We start from the raw sequence: 16,301 nt of genomic DNA, 5'->3' as shown, positions 1-16,301 counted from the left end.
CAGCCTAAGAGAGATACAGATATTTTGCCCAAAATGATTTAGGTGCAGGACATTAATCCCAAAACATATAACTTAGTGAGGCAAGTGTCTGTTGACATCACTCACAGGCTGGATTTCACCCTAGGTACGCTGGGGTCTCCAACCACTTCAGATGAGAGATGAGCCACTGACAAATGATTTTTGATTAAATTCTGGTGTGCTTGAAATAAAATGCATATTGCAAATGGCTGAATTTCACTCCCTTTCTGAAATTTTAATTGAAAGATCCCTCTTCCATTGTTCAAAACCATCAAGTGGTAAATTTCTTGAAATGTATTAATTTTCTTTTGAGATGATATATGCATGTTCATCTATCACTTTTGAGGTAAATACCAAAATATCAATCTATAAATCAAATCAATGTTCAGTTTCAGATGTCATTTGGAAAATGGCTTTACATTTGGACGAGTGCTTCTTCATTTCTTTAAAGGATGAGGTACAAAAGTTAGAAATTGAAAAGTTTAAGCTTTATATTTTACAATACGGATGTGAATGAATTCATGCTGCATCTTAGCTATAAAATAGATGGTCAATCACATTTCTTGACTTTTTTTTTTTTTTTTTTGCAATTAAGCATTTGGTAACAAAATTTTGCAGGACGTACCTGTGCTGATGGCTTTTGGGTGGGCATCCAGATAATTTGGTACAGTTAGGCCAAAAAACATAGAAAAACCCAAAACAAAGAGATTTCGTGAGGAGTTCATGTCTACAAACTGCAAGTTAGAGAGTCCAACTGCTGTTATCATACCTAAAATATACAGAAAAACAGGAACTGTTAATAACTGTGAGCTGGGCTTTTAGAGGATAAGTGACTGAGGATTAATAAGTCTTTAATGGAGTTGCAAGTAAAACTGTTCTCATCAAAATGGTACTGTATATTTTATTTCTTTTAAACTCTTTGTGTGGGTTTGAGATTTCAAGTGTACTCCAAATGTCTTTATGTACAGCATATCAGCTAAGGTCCATAGACGAGACATGCAGCGCTTACCAAACAGCGTGCAGAACATTCCACCAAGAATAGGATCTGGTAGTGAAGCAAACAAAGCTGTGAATTTCCCAATTGTTCCCAAAATTAACATAATTCCAGCTCCATACTGAATCACCCTTCTGCTACCAACCTGCAGAAACCAAGGAGAAAATAAAATACAGTGAAATCCTTTCTGTGCGGGATCAGTGAAAATCTGCTGCTGGACCATTTGAAACGGTTATATAATGAATGCTGTTTTAGTGCTTACTCCATTTATTCTAACAGGCTAGCATATCCAGACTACAGTTTTGAAAAAAAATGTGCTAAATTTTGACTCTCTCAAAGAGAAATGGACCACAGTATGCTGAAAAATAACAGACTTTTAATATAATTGGACTGATGCAGCTGTTAGGGCTGCTGCTTCATGGCTAAAGCATCATGGATTTGTATCCTTCAATCAGTTACTTACTGTGTGGAACAGGCAAGTTCTTCCTGAGCCTATGCATGTCTTTGGTTTATTTTCTCCAGGTACACTGGCTTCTTCCCACATTATAATGTACATTTCAGGTTTTACCCATTTTTAATTTTGCTCATATGAGTGTGTGAGAGAGCAGGGCAGCAAAAAAACTGGCATCCCCTGCAAAGTTGTCTCTTGTCTTCTGTTCACTGCTGCCAGGATAGACCCCAGCACTCGGAAATAAGGATGACTGAGTCTGTTATGTAATATAATTAGTTAAACATTTTGGTTCAAACATTTTTTAAACCGTGTAAAACTTTCTGTCTTTCCAAATCTTAGAGTCATTTAGGTTATGTCCATCTTTGACCATGAATTAGCTGGCAGCAAGTGGCATGTGAGCTTGTACCTTGTGACATACAGATATCCACCCAGGCTTTGCTTTTACCATGTCCCCGGTGCTGCCAAGATTAATCTCTCTTAATTGAAACAAGTGGGCTGGAAAATATCTGAATGAATTAAAGAATGCTAGATATCTAATTAGAAATATACAGTATTTCATCACTGATAGGTAAAATCTATTTTTAGATTTTTGGACCTCATATTCAAAGACCCAGGGGGATAAATGAAGCCTAACCCAATAGTATGGAGTTCAAAGAAGAAACCAGCCATGAGCAGGGCAGCAGTGCACACAAATCGACACCAGACAATGGTAAGCTGACAGTCAATATACCCCACACACAAAAAGTGACCAGTCAAGTTCTTTTCCAGGACTTTGAAGGTGTGAAGCAGCGGCACTAACCACTATGCCATCACATTACATTCACAATCTCAAAAACAACACAAACACCCACAAATCGTCTAACCTACTTATTCAGTTCAGGATGTTAGGTAGTAGGTGCCCATTCACTGGATAAATCCTGGATAAAGTCCATCACAGGGCACACTCGTACACTTACGTAAACACGCACACACATGCACAATCTCTCACGCAGACCCAGTCAAGAGCTGTCAGGTAACATAACCTGCATGTCTTGGGGAAGGAGGAAAATTTGGGAGGAAATCAGAGTACCCAAAGAAAAACATGCACAGACATTTCTAGAAATATACAAACAGTACATAGATTGCAACTGGGCCAGCAGCACTAGTCATTGGATCAACTTGTCACACATTGTTAGTGCTACTCTCACTAATTTAAATGATGGACTAACCTTTCAAAAGCTCCAAAAAAAAAAACCCTCTTGACTCTCTTCTCAGTACTGACAGTACTACATCTCTGCTAGATGTCCATGCCCCTAATTCACCTTCCCAGGACAAAAGCACAGGCAAGAACCTGATGTTTTGTTTTTTTTTTTTAATTTTTATTGAATTTATTAAAAGCATATAACATGAGGCTAAGGATTTGCACTGGCAATCGGAAGGTTGCCGGTTCGAATCCTGTAAACGCCAAAAGTGATTCTACTCCATTGGGCCCTTGAGCAAGGCCCTTAACCTGCAAGACTGCTCCATCCTGGGCATGACGTTAATCTGCATCCAGCCCTGCAAGCAAGTCATCCAACCTGCAGGGAAAACCTGGGGGTTGGTGACAGAATTGGCACTCCAGCCACCATACAAAACCTCACACTGTTCCATTCCATCTGAACTAGTGTGGTGCCGAGGTGTCACCCGTTGTATGGCTGTACCCGGGTCCTAATCTGGAATCTTGAGTTGATTTGTCATGTGGTGGGTGCGGCAATGCGCTGTATCAGCAAGTTCTCCTAACCTCTCTCATATAACATTCCATACAATCAAGTCAAACGTAACATCAAATCCACCCCCACCCATTAGAAGGAGAAGAAGGCTAACAACCAGAGCAAAACTGTTAAGAGTAGTAAAAAGAGAAAGGAGTCTTTTACCCCAATATAAACGCTTATTCTAAAATGTTATTGAGTAGGTCCTGCCAGGTTTTAAAAAAAGTTTTGAACAGATCCTCTAAGTGAGAATTTGAGCTTTTCCAATTTCACATACAGTGATCCCTCGCTATATCGCGCTTCGCCTTTCGCGGCTTCACTCTATCGCGGATTTTATATGTAAGCATATTTAAATATATATCGCAGATTTTTTGCTGGTTCGCGGATTTCTGAGGACAATGGGTCTTTTAATTTCTGGTACATGCTTTCTCAGTTGGTTTGCCCAGTTGATTTCATACAAGGGACGCTATTGGCAGATGGCTGAGAAGCTACCCAACTTACTTTTCTTTCTCTCTCTCTTGCGCTGACTATCTGTGATCCTGACGTAGGGGGTGTGAGCAGGGGGGCTGTTCGCACACCTAGACGATACGGACGCTCGTCTAAAAATGCTGAAAGATTATCTTCATGTTGCTACCTTCTGTGTGCAGCTGCTTCGTGAAGCGACATGCTGCACGGTGCTTCGCATACTTAAAAGCTCAAAGGGCACGTATTGATTTTTGACTTTGTTTTTCTCTGTCTCTCTCTCTCTCCCTTCTCCTGACGGAGGGGGTGTGAGCTGCCGCCTTCAACAGCTTTGTGCCGCGGTGCTTCGCATACTTAAGCCAAACAGCCCTATTGATTTGTTTGCTTTCCTCTCTGTTTCCTTTGAAGAGGAAGATATGTTTGCATTCTCTTAATTGTGAGACAGAACTGTCATCTCTGTCTTGTCATGGAGCACAGTTTAAACTTTTGAAAAAGAGACAAATGTTTGTTTGCAGTGTTTGAATAACGTTCCTGTCTCTCTACAACCTCCTGTGTTTCTGCGCAAATCTGTGACCCAAGCATGACAATATAAAAATAACCATATAAACATATGGTTTCTACTTCGCGGATTTTCTTATTTCGTGGGTGGCTCTGGAACGCAACCCCCGCGATGGAGGAGGGATTACTGTACTATATAACATCAGTTACCCACTGACTTAAAAGAGGTGAGTTAGGATTCTTCCAGTTGAGCGAGATAAGTCTACGTGCCAATAGTGAAGTAAAGTCAATTACAGTTTGTTTGTCCTTCTCCACTTTAAGCCCATGTGGGAGTACACCAAACACAGCTGTTAGTGGATTAGGAGAGATCTGACAGGCATTTAAAAATTTTTGTCCAGAATGATATTAATTTGGTACACGTCCAAAACATGTGGCCTCGTGAAGCTTGGGCTTGATTACAACGTTAGCAGGTTGGATCTTGCCCTGGAAACATTTTGGACAATTTTAAATGAGACAGATGTGCTCTATAAAAGATTTTAAGTTGAATAATTGAATGTGTTGCACATATGGAGCTGGAGTGAATTCTGTGCGTGGCTGCCTTCCACTCCGTTTCTGAAATGTTGAGTAAGAGATCCTTTTCCCACTGTACTCTGGGATATTTAAAAGGAACAGACTTTAAAATGTTTTTATATATTACAGAAATGCTGTCTGAGTCCACAAGACTGATCGATATCTCTTTTGAAATAGGAATAGGTGGAAGGTGAGGAAAACTGGGCAGAATTCATTTATCAAAGTTTCTAATTTGGAGATAGTGCAAAAATTGTATTGATGGGAGATTAAATTTGGAGTATACTTGTTCATAGGATGCAAAGACATTATTTATATACAAACTTCTAAATGATTTAATCCCATACGTTTTCCAAACATTAAAAACTGTTTGAAAGTTTGAGAGGGTGGAAAAAGGTGGTTATCATGTAGAGGTACCACAGATAAAATATTCTCTAACTTAAAGTGCTTACTACATTGGTTCCATATTATGAGTTAATGAAGGACAAATGGGCTGTTAATATATTGGCAATACCTTGTTTTTATTAGAGTACAAAGCAAGGAATATAAAGAAGTACCGCAGGATTTCATTTCTATTGCAGATCTTGCTAGTGAAGAAGAACCTGATGTTTATACTTTATCCTTGGTTAATTGTGGACCAGCCCAAGAATATCTTCCTAGTCAAGAGGAAACCTTACCAAGTCCCAGGGCTAAGAAATTGACTTATGACCAGTCCAACAGGTCAAACCTGATGTCCTACACACCATTTACATGGCCCTCATCAGGCCTTATCAATTCTGTTCTATTCTTTAACCCCTATTGACTGTTAAGAATTATACAGAATAGTAGCATTAACTTTGCAAACTAAGAAATATGATTGTATTTTTCACAAAATATAATTCTTAATTTTCTTGCCCTCTCAATAGATCTGATTTCCATGGCATTCGTTCCTCTGGTATAAGTTAGGTTTGTGTAATGCTGTTTTTTGTAGGTATTAAGTCTAATCAAAGGCTCTGCAGTTTATTCTGCAAAATGAAGGCTTTTCAAAGGGTTCTGTGTGCATCATTCAAAAGATGATCTACGGACATTCTCCGTCACCTGCAACTGTGATTAGAAGTCAAAGTGAAAGGAGAAGTGTACTGAATTTGCTTTCCTTTGATATAGAAATCAATTTTTTTCTTGTAGTAATAGATGATGCCACTTTCAAATTGCTTTAAAAACACCTGTTCACTCCAATTAAATATTTACTTAATGTGTTAAAGACTTTTTTTTCTAAATTTCTAAAAAGTGCAACTTTTTTAGTATGGTAAAATGCTAAAGTGGGACTACACTGTGACGACAACTGCATAAAATCTAGCATACTGTAATTTTTTATGCAATAGTTATAAATTCCACTCCTTCCACACTCAAATGAATTCTAATACAGTGGAACCTCGAGATACGATCACCTCTGTATACGAGAAATTCAAAATACGAGGAAAGTATGAGCGAAAAATTCAGATCTAAATGCGAGCATTGGCTCGCGAAACGAGCCACGAGCCAGGCTGTGGGTATAGCTCTCAGCTTAGCGAGGGGGCGTGGTAGCAGTTGCGAGCCGCGATCTGCGGTGTCTGCGTTTCTCACTTAAGTGCACAGGTGGGAAACTGCCCACATCCATGATTGTTCCTGTGGCTGATGGGCTGCAGCTGCCATGTCCTCCCCGCATATATAGAGAAGCGCGAGCCGGTTAAGGGGGAGAAGAAGTAAAAGAAAAGAGAGAGAGAGTGAGAGTGAGAGTGAGAGTGAGAGTGAGAGTGAGAGTGAGAGTGTGTGTGTGTGTGTGTGAGAGAGAGAGAGTCGCGCGCGTGCAGGCAGGAGGAAGTCGGTGCGGGAGAGTGAGCGAGCGAGTGCAGACTCGCGTGTAGCTGAACAGTGAGCTGAACAGGCGAGCCAAACAGCTGAAGCAGGACGGTGTAGAGAAGGTCAGCTGCATTAAGAGTGTCTCGCCTGTTGCAGAGCTCACAGAGAAGAAGCACCGGGGATTGTCATCTGTTTTATAAAGACTGCATCCTTTTGACGTTTTAACCTCGTGTTAAAGGATTGTTATTCTTGTGTATTTTAAACCTCCACTTCACAACTGTTTTAAGGATTATTTATTTAAAGATTTATTGAATGCTCTACTGCACTTTTGGACACCTGTTTTGATTCTTTTAATAATCAGTTATATTATTTACCAGTGTTATTTATTAAAGGTAGACTACAGTATATATAATTTATCAGTGTTATTTGTTAGGAAAATTGATTTTTATGTTAATATATTTGGGGTGCGGAATGGATTAGCTGGATTTCAATTATTTTCAATGGGGAAGTTTGTTCTAGATACAAGAAATTCGCTATACAAGCTCAGTGCTGGAACGAATTAAACTCGTATCTAGAGGTTCCACTGTACCTTATTTAACAAAAGCAGCAAGACGAGTCTGTCTGTCTGTAAAACTACAAAAATATTTACTTTTACTGTCAGTTAACTAAATGTAATCATTTCTCTGTCTAGGGATTGTTTCTACCTCGCACCCTATGGGTTAGGCTCCAGCTCCCCTGTGACCCTGTTTAGGATTAAGCGGGCTTAGAAAAGGGTACAATATGGTATTTCTATATTGTATATATTGTGTAGTTAGCTTTAGGTTAAAAATAACTTACATTTTATACTAATACTTATTTGTTAATTTGTTGTTGTTAATCCTATTTTAGTATTCTTGTGTTTTCCCTCAAAGTTAAGTGACTGAATTCTTCATACAATGACCAGCCTTTACTTCATATTATACTAAAGGTGTATATCAGAGCTGCCATATTTGCAAAGGCCTCTCTGCCAACACATTCTGACCAAAGGTGACAAATAAACACTCAAGAACAAAAGGATAAAATTAATTAAGTGCCAACGGTGATGTACAAAATAACACACCTATGAGAAGGCACTGATTGTGTAACTGGAAGTGACTTTAATCCAATCATGAGAGCTTATACACATACAGAGAACACCACAGACAAATGATCATGCAGCAAAGAGAAAGAATGCCCACCAATGCAAGAAGAATCCTCCACCTGAACCGGGTGCAGCAACAATAGCCACAGCTTCACACAACATCGGTCATAACTTTTAAAGACTTGGTATCATAAAACTATTTATCTGTGCCAAGATAAATCAGAACTCTGATTAACCAGTAAATAAACAGCATCTTGTATATTATATGTTTGTCTCATCTGTTTTACATCCTGTTTCATATGTCAATATATATATGCAGGTATCATATTTCTATAAGGGGCGGCACGGTGGCGCAGTGGGTAGCGCTGCTGCCTCGCAGTTGGGAGATCTGGGGACCTGGGTTCGCTTCCCGGGTCCTCCCTGCGTGGAGTTTGCATGTTCTCCCCGTGTCTGCGTGGGTTTCCTGCGGGCGCTCCGGTTTCCTCCCACAGTCCAAAGACATGCAGGTTAGGTGGATTGGCGATTCTAAATTGGCCCTAGGGTGTGCTTGGTGTGTGGGTGTGTTTGTGTGTGTCCTGCGGTGGGTTGGCACCCTGCCCAGGATTGGTTCCCTGCCTTGTGCCCTGTGTTGGCTGGGATTGGCTCCAGCAGACCCCCGTGACCCTGTGTTCGGATTCAGCAGGTTGGAAAATGGATGGATATTTCTATAATTCTTGTGTTTATCAAGAAATTGTATTATTCTGATTCTTAAAACATGTATATTTCAATTACCTTGATATAAGTCTTACAGCAGAGAAAGGTAAGGTAAAGAAAGTAGTAACCTTACCAAATACATTAATTATGGGCATGGTTGAAGCCAAAAGGATAATTACATCTCTTCATATTCCTACAACTAAACCACTACTGCTGCAGTCAACTGGATTTTGAAATTACGTCATTAGCTGAAAGGAGATCAATTCTCTGTACTCAAGAGGTTTCAATTGATTGTATTTTAAATGCATGTTACCTGAAAGTCCATCTCTTACTTGTTGTGAGTTAGTACTGTGGCTTACACTACACAATGAAGAGAAAAGAACACACCAACAACTCAGTGAAAAGGCAACTAAAAAGCAAAAGTCACCAAATGATAGCAAGAAACTATCCAAAGCATTAAGTGTCCCTAGGGGACTAGTTAAATCAGTCATTAAGAAATGTAAAGGGCATGGCATAGCCTGTTATCTAAAAGGACCATAACCCCAAGCATAAAGCCAAAACTACCCTGGAATGGCCCTAAACAGCAATGCTAATGTTCTGAAGAGACTGAGTCAGAGTCCAGATCTCAGTCCAATTAAGAATTTGTGGGTGGACTTGGAAAAGGTTGTTCACTCACAATCCTCTTATAACATGACAGAGCTTGAGTGGTAAAAGAATTGGGATAAATTGCTGTGTGGAGGTGTGCAAAGTTGATAGAAACCTGTCCATGCAGACTCAAAGCTACCATAACTGCATCTACTAAGTGCTGACTTTGAATACTTATAAGATTAATTATTTTGTGTTTTATACTGTATATCTACAGGTGATTCAGAATGTATTCAGATCTTTTCACGTTCTACATATTTTATTATGTTGTAGATTTAATTTGAAATGGATAAATTTGCTATTTTTTCTCATCAATCTGCACTCAATAACCCATAATGACAAATTGAAAACATGTTTGCAGAAAGGTTTGCAAATCTATTAAAAATCAAAGACTGAAGCCTCTCGTTATATAAGTATTCAGACCCTTAATTCAGTACTTCATAAAAGCTCCTTTGGCAGAAATTATAGCTTTGAGTCTTCTTGGGTAAGTCCCTACAAGATTTGCAGATTTGGTAAATTAATCTTATTCTTCATAAGCAGATCCTCTCAAGCTTCGTTAGATTGGATGGGAAGTGTCTATAAACTGCCATCTGCGGTTCTATGGGGTTTAAGTATGAGCTTTGCCTGGTAATTCTAAGATACTCAGAGACATGTCCTAAAGCCACACCAGCATTTGTCTTGGCTGTATGCTTTGGCTGAAAGGTCAACAGCTGCCCCAGTCTGAGGTTGCTTGCCCACTGGAGTTAGTTTTCTTTAAGGACCTCTCTGTATTTGTCTGTGTTCATCCTCCCCTCAATTCTGACCAGACTGCCTGCAACTAACTCTGAAAAGCACAACCAGAGCATTATGATGCTGCTAGCTACCACCATGCTTCACCGCAAAGATGGTATTAGGCATGTGGTGAGCAGTGCTTGGTCTTTGCCAGACAGAGTGGTTAAAGTTTTGCTCAAAGAGTTCAATTTTTGTCTGATCTGACAAGAGAATCTTTTTCCTCATGCTCTCAAAATTCAAGCAGGCTGTCATGTGCCTTTTACTCAAGAGTTGCCTCCGTCTAGCCAGTCTAGCGCAAACGCCTAACTGATTGATCTCTGCTGAGATGGTTGTCCTTACAACAGGTTCTTCCATTAAAGCAGAGGACTTCTGAAGTTCTGTTAGAGAAAGCATTGAGATCCTGGTCACCAACCTGGCCAAAGCCATTCTTGCTTGGTTAATCAGTTTGGCTAGACAGACAACTCCAGGAGGAGTCAGGTGGTTCCATACTTCTTCACTTCACATTTATTGAAGATACTGTATTCCTAGGGAAAAGTCAAAGCTTTAGAAATGGCTTTATACACTTTCCCTGTAGTACTAGGGTGTTGTACCGTGTTAGCCATTATAAATGTAGAGAAAAGCCAAGCAAAATGACACCTTTTATCGGCTAACTAAAAAGATTACAATATGCAAGCTTTCGAGGCAACTGTTGCCTCAAAAGCTTGCATATTGTAATCTTTTTAGTTAGCCAATAAAAGGTGTCATTTTGCTTGGCTTTTCTCTACACTTTCCCTGATTTACTGCATGCCTCACAACAATTTTACATCAGAGGTCTACAAAGGGATTCATGACATGGCTTTTGAACTGACGTATAGTGTAAATTGTGGGATTGTGTATACTAAATAGGTGTATGCCTTTGTAAACTATGTTCAATGAATTCAATTTTACACAGATGGACTAGACACAATCAAGTTCTAGACACTTCAAGGAAAGTAAAGCTAACAGGATGTACCTGACCACAATCTAGAGAAAGGAACTTCAGCAAAGCATCTGAATATAAATACATGAGAGTTTAATATATCTGAAAACATGATTTCACTTCGTTGTTGTGGATTACTGACTACAGACTGATGGGCAAAAATGGCAAATGTACACAAAGTGTGCAGAAAGTGAATGGATCTTAATATGTTCTAAATCCACAGTAATTAATTTATCTTGCCAAGATCTGTTTTCACTTTGATATTAGAGTCAGTTTCTGTTTATCAGTGTCAAAAAGCCAAATTAATATGATTGAATGGAACTACCTTTTCACTACATTAGAGAAATTTGGGTTTGGCCCGAACATTTGTGCATGGATCAAACTACTGTATACCAATCCAGAAGCTTCAGTTTGTATTAACAACATTTGTTCAAACTACTTTAGACTAGAACGTGGTACCAGACAAGGATGCCCTTTGTCACCACTGCTATATGCAATCACCATTGAACCACTGGCAGTTCACTATCGAAATGCTTATCAGATAAAGGGGATTATCAGAGAAGGACTTGAAAGAAAATTTCACTATATGCAGATGATATGGTATAGTATATATCAGACCCACAAAATACTGTGACTGTAGTCCTAACAGCACTAAAAGAATTTCAAAAGATCTCTGGTCTCAGAATTAATTTGAATAAAAGTGTGCACTTTCCAGGGAATTCACAAGCATACAATATTAGTTTGGACACCTTCCCTTTTATCATTGCAGATCAGTTTAAATACCTAGGGGTAAATATCACAAGTAAACATAAAGCTCTTTAACAACAAAATTTTGCCGTCTGTATGGAAAAAATTAAGCAAGACTTGCATAGATGGTCAACACTTCATCTCACTCTAGTTGAAAGAATTAACGTTGTTAAGATGAATACCCTTCCTAAGCTTCTCTTTTTATTTCAAAACATTCCAATATACATCAATAAATCATTTTTTAAGCAATTAGATTCAACCATAACCTCATTTACTTGGAGCTTAAAACATCCACGTATCCAAAGAACGACCCTACTAAGGCAGAAGGTGGCATGGCTCTACCCAACTTTCAGTTTTATTACTGGGCAGCAAACATACAAGCTATAAAAACCTGGACACAAACAGATGAACATACACAGGCTTGGTGCCCAATAGAAATAAAATCCTGCAGTATTTCTTTATATTCCCTGCTTTGTGCCCCTATTAATGCAAGTTATCGCCAATAAACTAATAACCCAATTGTGCTTCACTCACTCAGAATATGGAACCAATGTAGAAAGCATTTTAAGATGGAGAATCTTTTATCTGTGGCACCTCTGCATGAGAACCACCTTTTTCCACCCTCACAAACATATACAGTTTTTAATATCTGGAAAACATTTGGGATTAAATTGCTTAGAGATCTTTATATAGACAACATCTTTGCATCCTATGAACAATTACATTCCAAATGTAACTTTCCTGCAACATATCTCTTTCCCTATCTTCAAATTAGAAACTTTGTCAAACAGAACCTGCCCGATTTTCCCCATCTCCCACCTTCCTCTATGCTGGAAAAAATATTGCTCAGTCTCAAGGACTCAAGACAGCATTTCTGCAATATATAAAAATATTTTACAGTCCCTCCTTTTCAAAGATCCAAGAGGACAATGGGAAAAGGATCTCTCACTCAACATATCAGAAAAGGAATGGAAGGTAGCAATGCAGATAATTCACTTGAGCTGTATATGCGCAAAGCACACAATTATTCAACTCAAAATTATATATTGCGCACATCTGTCTCGCTTGAAATTGTCCAAAATGTTTCATGGGTAAGATCCAACCTGCAAACGCTGCAAATAAGCTCTAGCCTCACTGGGTCACATGTTTTGGGCCTGCACCAAATTAACATCATTCTGGTCAAAAATGTTTAAGTGCCTTTCAGACAGCCTTGGTGTCACAATCCCTCCTAATCCACTAACAGCTGTGTTTGGTGTTCTTTCAGATGGGCTTAAAGTGGAGAAGGACAAACAAACTGTGATTGCCTTCACTACACTATTGGCATGCAGACTTATTTTGCTAAACTGGAAGAATCCTAATTCTCCTCTTTAAAGTCAGTGGGTAACTGATGTTTTATATTATTTGAAATTGGAAAAAATCAAATTCTCACAGAGGATCTGTGCAGAACTTTTTCAAAACCTGGCAGGATCTAATTAATAATATTTTAGAATAAGCTCTTAAAGCACTGAGGAAGTAGATTCTCTCCCCATTTCTTTTTCTTCTCCATTTATCTGTATCCGCCTAATAAACTCATCAATTTATTTATTTTTTACTATTTTTTAAGTTTTAGTCTGTCTTTCTCAGGGGTGGGGGTTGTTTTGTTTTCAATCCTATTTTTTTTTTGTAAAAATTGATCTATTTGTATGGAATGATTACAATAAAATCAATACAATTTAATAAAACAAAAGCCAAATTAAGTCCACTGTGATTCAATGTTATCTTCTTCTTCTTTCAGCTGCTCCCATTAGGGGTTGCCACACCGGATCATCTTCTTCCATATTTTTCTGTCCTCTGCATTTTTCTCTGTTACATCCATCACCTGCATGTCCTCTCTCACCACATCCATAAACCTTCGCTTAGGCTTTCCTCTTTTCCTCTTCCCTGGCAGCTCTATCTTTAGCATCCTTCTCCCAGTATACCCAGCATCTCTCTTCTGCACATGTCCAAACCAACGCAATCTCGCCTTTCTGACAACCGTCCAACTTGAGCTGATCCTCTAATGTACTCATTTCTAATCCTGTCCATCCTCGTCACACCCAGTGCAAATCTTAGCCTCTTTAACTCTGCTCCCTCCAGCTCTGTCTCCTGCTATCTGGTCAGTGCCACCATCTCCAACCCATATAAAACAGCTGGTCTCACTACCGTCCTGTAGACCTTCCCTTTCACTCTTGCTGATACCCGTCTGTCACAAATGACTCCTGGCACTTTTCTCCAGCCACTCAACCCTGCCTGCACTCTCTTTTTCACCTCTCTTCCACAATCCCCATTAAATGTGAAGACTTCAAAAGGGATGAATACTTTTTACTATATACACAGTAAAGTTTTCTGCACTCCACCACTGTCCTGGACACTATATATTCCCAATATCTGATATGGCTAATGTTAAGATTCTTTTTGGTTTCACTCTGTTCATTTGCAAAACAGAAAGAAACAACAATGGACACACCTTATAAAAGAGCTACAGTATCAGAGCTATATGAATTCACTGTTCCGTTTTTAAATAATTTCAAACTTAAGGTCTGAAATAAAAAGACAAAAGGAACACACATGAAATGTCAACAGAGCCTTTATAATCATCAACACCAGAAAAACATCTATATTAAATTGTATGTATTCTTATAGGTGTTTTTATTGCTGCATTCTCTAACATATCTGACTATGGACATACATGAACTGTGTATTGATTAAAACAGCATTCATATTAAATACAGCTAAAATGAGAGTAATGTAGACAAGAAAAAAATATCAGCTCTAACCATGTTAGGAAAAAGCAATCATAGACTTGGCTGACTTGCATTGTCACAAACTTGCTACATTACTGACATGGCATATGACAAAGCATTCTAGACAGTGGCCAACATTTCATCAAGCAGCTATAATTAGATGGCTGTTGGAGAAGCTGTGTCTCTTGTGGCCGCTGTTACTATTCCTAAGCCTGCTTTCTTTAATGACTGTTAGTAGTAATGTGAGCTCTGTATTTGGCTTGATTTATCATACAAATGTTACAACTGGTGTACATATCACACCAAGAAGACAATGAACCACTACAACAGCTGCTCTCCTATTACTCTCGCAAAGCCCATCCTCTTTTTCCACCAGCTGCAGCATCAATTCATCTGTTTCACTTTCTCACAGTATAGAAAACATTCTGCTTGGAGTTTTGCATATTTTTATTAGGAACCTTTCATAGGAAGTGTTGAAGCCAAATTGTAATTCTTTGCTAAGCCTTTTTTCTCTTATGTATAAATCATAACACTACAAAAATAGAAGGAGGTCTTAACTTTACTAGAAAAATAAAACATGCTGGGATATCGACTAGTTTTGTTCTATTGTAAATTATGTACTTTTTAGTAATACTTTGTAATGCACTTATATATAATTTTCCCAAAGACACTTTACAGTTCCACTGTTTTATTTAACACTACCACTGTTACTAATAATAATAATTCTAAAGACAATATTCTTTTTTCATGTTAACAATTTTTTAAGAAAAAGGTTTACACTTAGAATTCTTCATTCTCACAGGAAGCACTCCCTTACCAGCAAGAACATTTATGGTACTACTGATTACAGAATAAGCAGTGGTCATGGGCAGTCACTCAGAAACAGGCTGTAGGTAAATCAGAAAATCAGATCTCATTAATAGGGCAGTTTATTTTTGTATTTGACTGCAGAATAATTTTGCATTAAAAATCGTAACCAGAATCAAGTCCACACTTAATATGCGTTGGAGCATGGCATTTAATCTGAGCAGAGAGTGTGAAGATTAATCAAACCAGCTGACCCACAGAAAAAAGGTGTTACTAGTGTGACGGATGGACGGGGCCCATGCCAGGCCGGGACGCCCCTTTGGCACTGAATCTGGGGAAGCTGCTATGGAAGGCTCATTACGTTCTCCGAAACACTTGGTGCCTTTTGGGCTCTGTGGCCACCGCCAGGGGTAGCTGAACGACTAAACGAGCCCGTCTGGGCTGTGTTACAGCCACATCCGGGAGTGTAGCCTAATTAGGCTAATCACCACCTGAAAAACTTCTGGGTGGGCTATAAGAGGAGCCTGCAGCCACCATGAGAGAGAGAGAGAGAGCGCGAGCGAGCGAGCGGTCGGTCGGTCGGTCGGTCGGTCGGTCGGTCGGTCAGTCAGTCAGTCAGGGCAGCCGAGAGAAGTGGAGGAAAGGAAGAGTGTTTTTGTGGTGGTGTTTTGTTTGGTGGGTCTTTTGGGACTGTGCTGTGCCTGTGGGACTCGGGGAGGACATGCCCCACAGGTGAAGAAAATAAGAAGTTTATTTATTTTGCGTGTGCCTCACAGTGTCAGTCTGTGTCGGGTCGACGCCTATATAGCGCCTTTCACACTAGCCAGAACAGCTATGATTGCTCTCATATATGAATTCAGTGCCACCACTATTATGTAACACTGCATGTACAGCACAGTTCCAATATTCTACTATGAGACCATCACTATTCATTATTACAAAGATTTTTTAAATGTATTTATTGGATTTAAAACTGCATTACAATATGCATGTTATGGATTAGTAAAGCAAGCAGTGTTTAAGATCTCCACTAACAGTTCTTTCCAAATATCCCTTCCCTTATCCAAAGAGAGAGAGTAGAAATGACAAAGAGTTCATGTGAAGTAACCATTCAAAAGTAATGGCATAGCCAGAGGGTTAGCAGTGAGGGTTTGACGTATTTTAAGAAAGTTAATATCAAACAGAATATCCATAGATGAAGATTTTTGACTTATCTTCATGTCTGAAAATCAAATTGAAAGATTGTGCTTTGGGGCCTTAGCA

At 39.1% G+C, this 16,301-nt stretch overlaps 1 protein-coding gene across 1 annotated transcript in view; it reads right to left on the bottom strand.

Annotated features, from left to right (window-relative positions):
* Positions 1-16,301, bottom strand: part of slc23a1 (solute carrier family 23 member 1) — a 64,777-nt gene that overhangs the window by 10,109 nt on the left and 38,367 nt on the right. The window contains exons 12-13 of the mRNA XM_028812560.2: positions 1,028-1,157; positions 644-787 (exon numbers count right to left, since the gene is read on the bottom strand). Of these exons, the coding sequence (XP_028668393.1) occupies positions 644-787; positions 1,028-1,157 (274 nt within the window). The remainder of the gene's footprint in view (positions 1-643; positions 788-1,027; positions 1,158-16,301) is intronic.

This window comes from Erpetoichthys calabaricus, chromosome 11 (assembly GCF_900747795.2).
Source record: "Erpetoichthys calabaricus chromosome 11, fErpCal1.3, whole genome shotgun sequence".
Taxonomy (NCBI): Eukaryota; Metazoa; Chordata; class Cladistia; order Polypteriformes; family Polypteridae; genus Erpetoichthys; species Erpetoichthys calabaricus.
The sequence above is the reverse complement of the archived record's forward strand: the minus strand, read 5'-3'. Positions and strand labels throughout refer to the sequence as shown.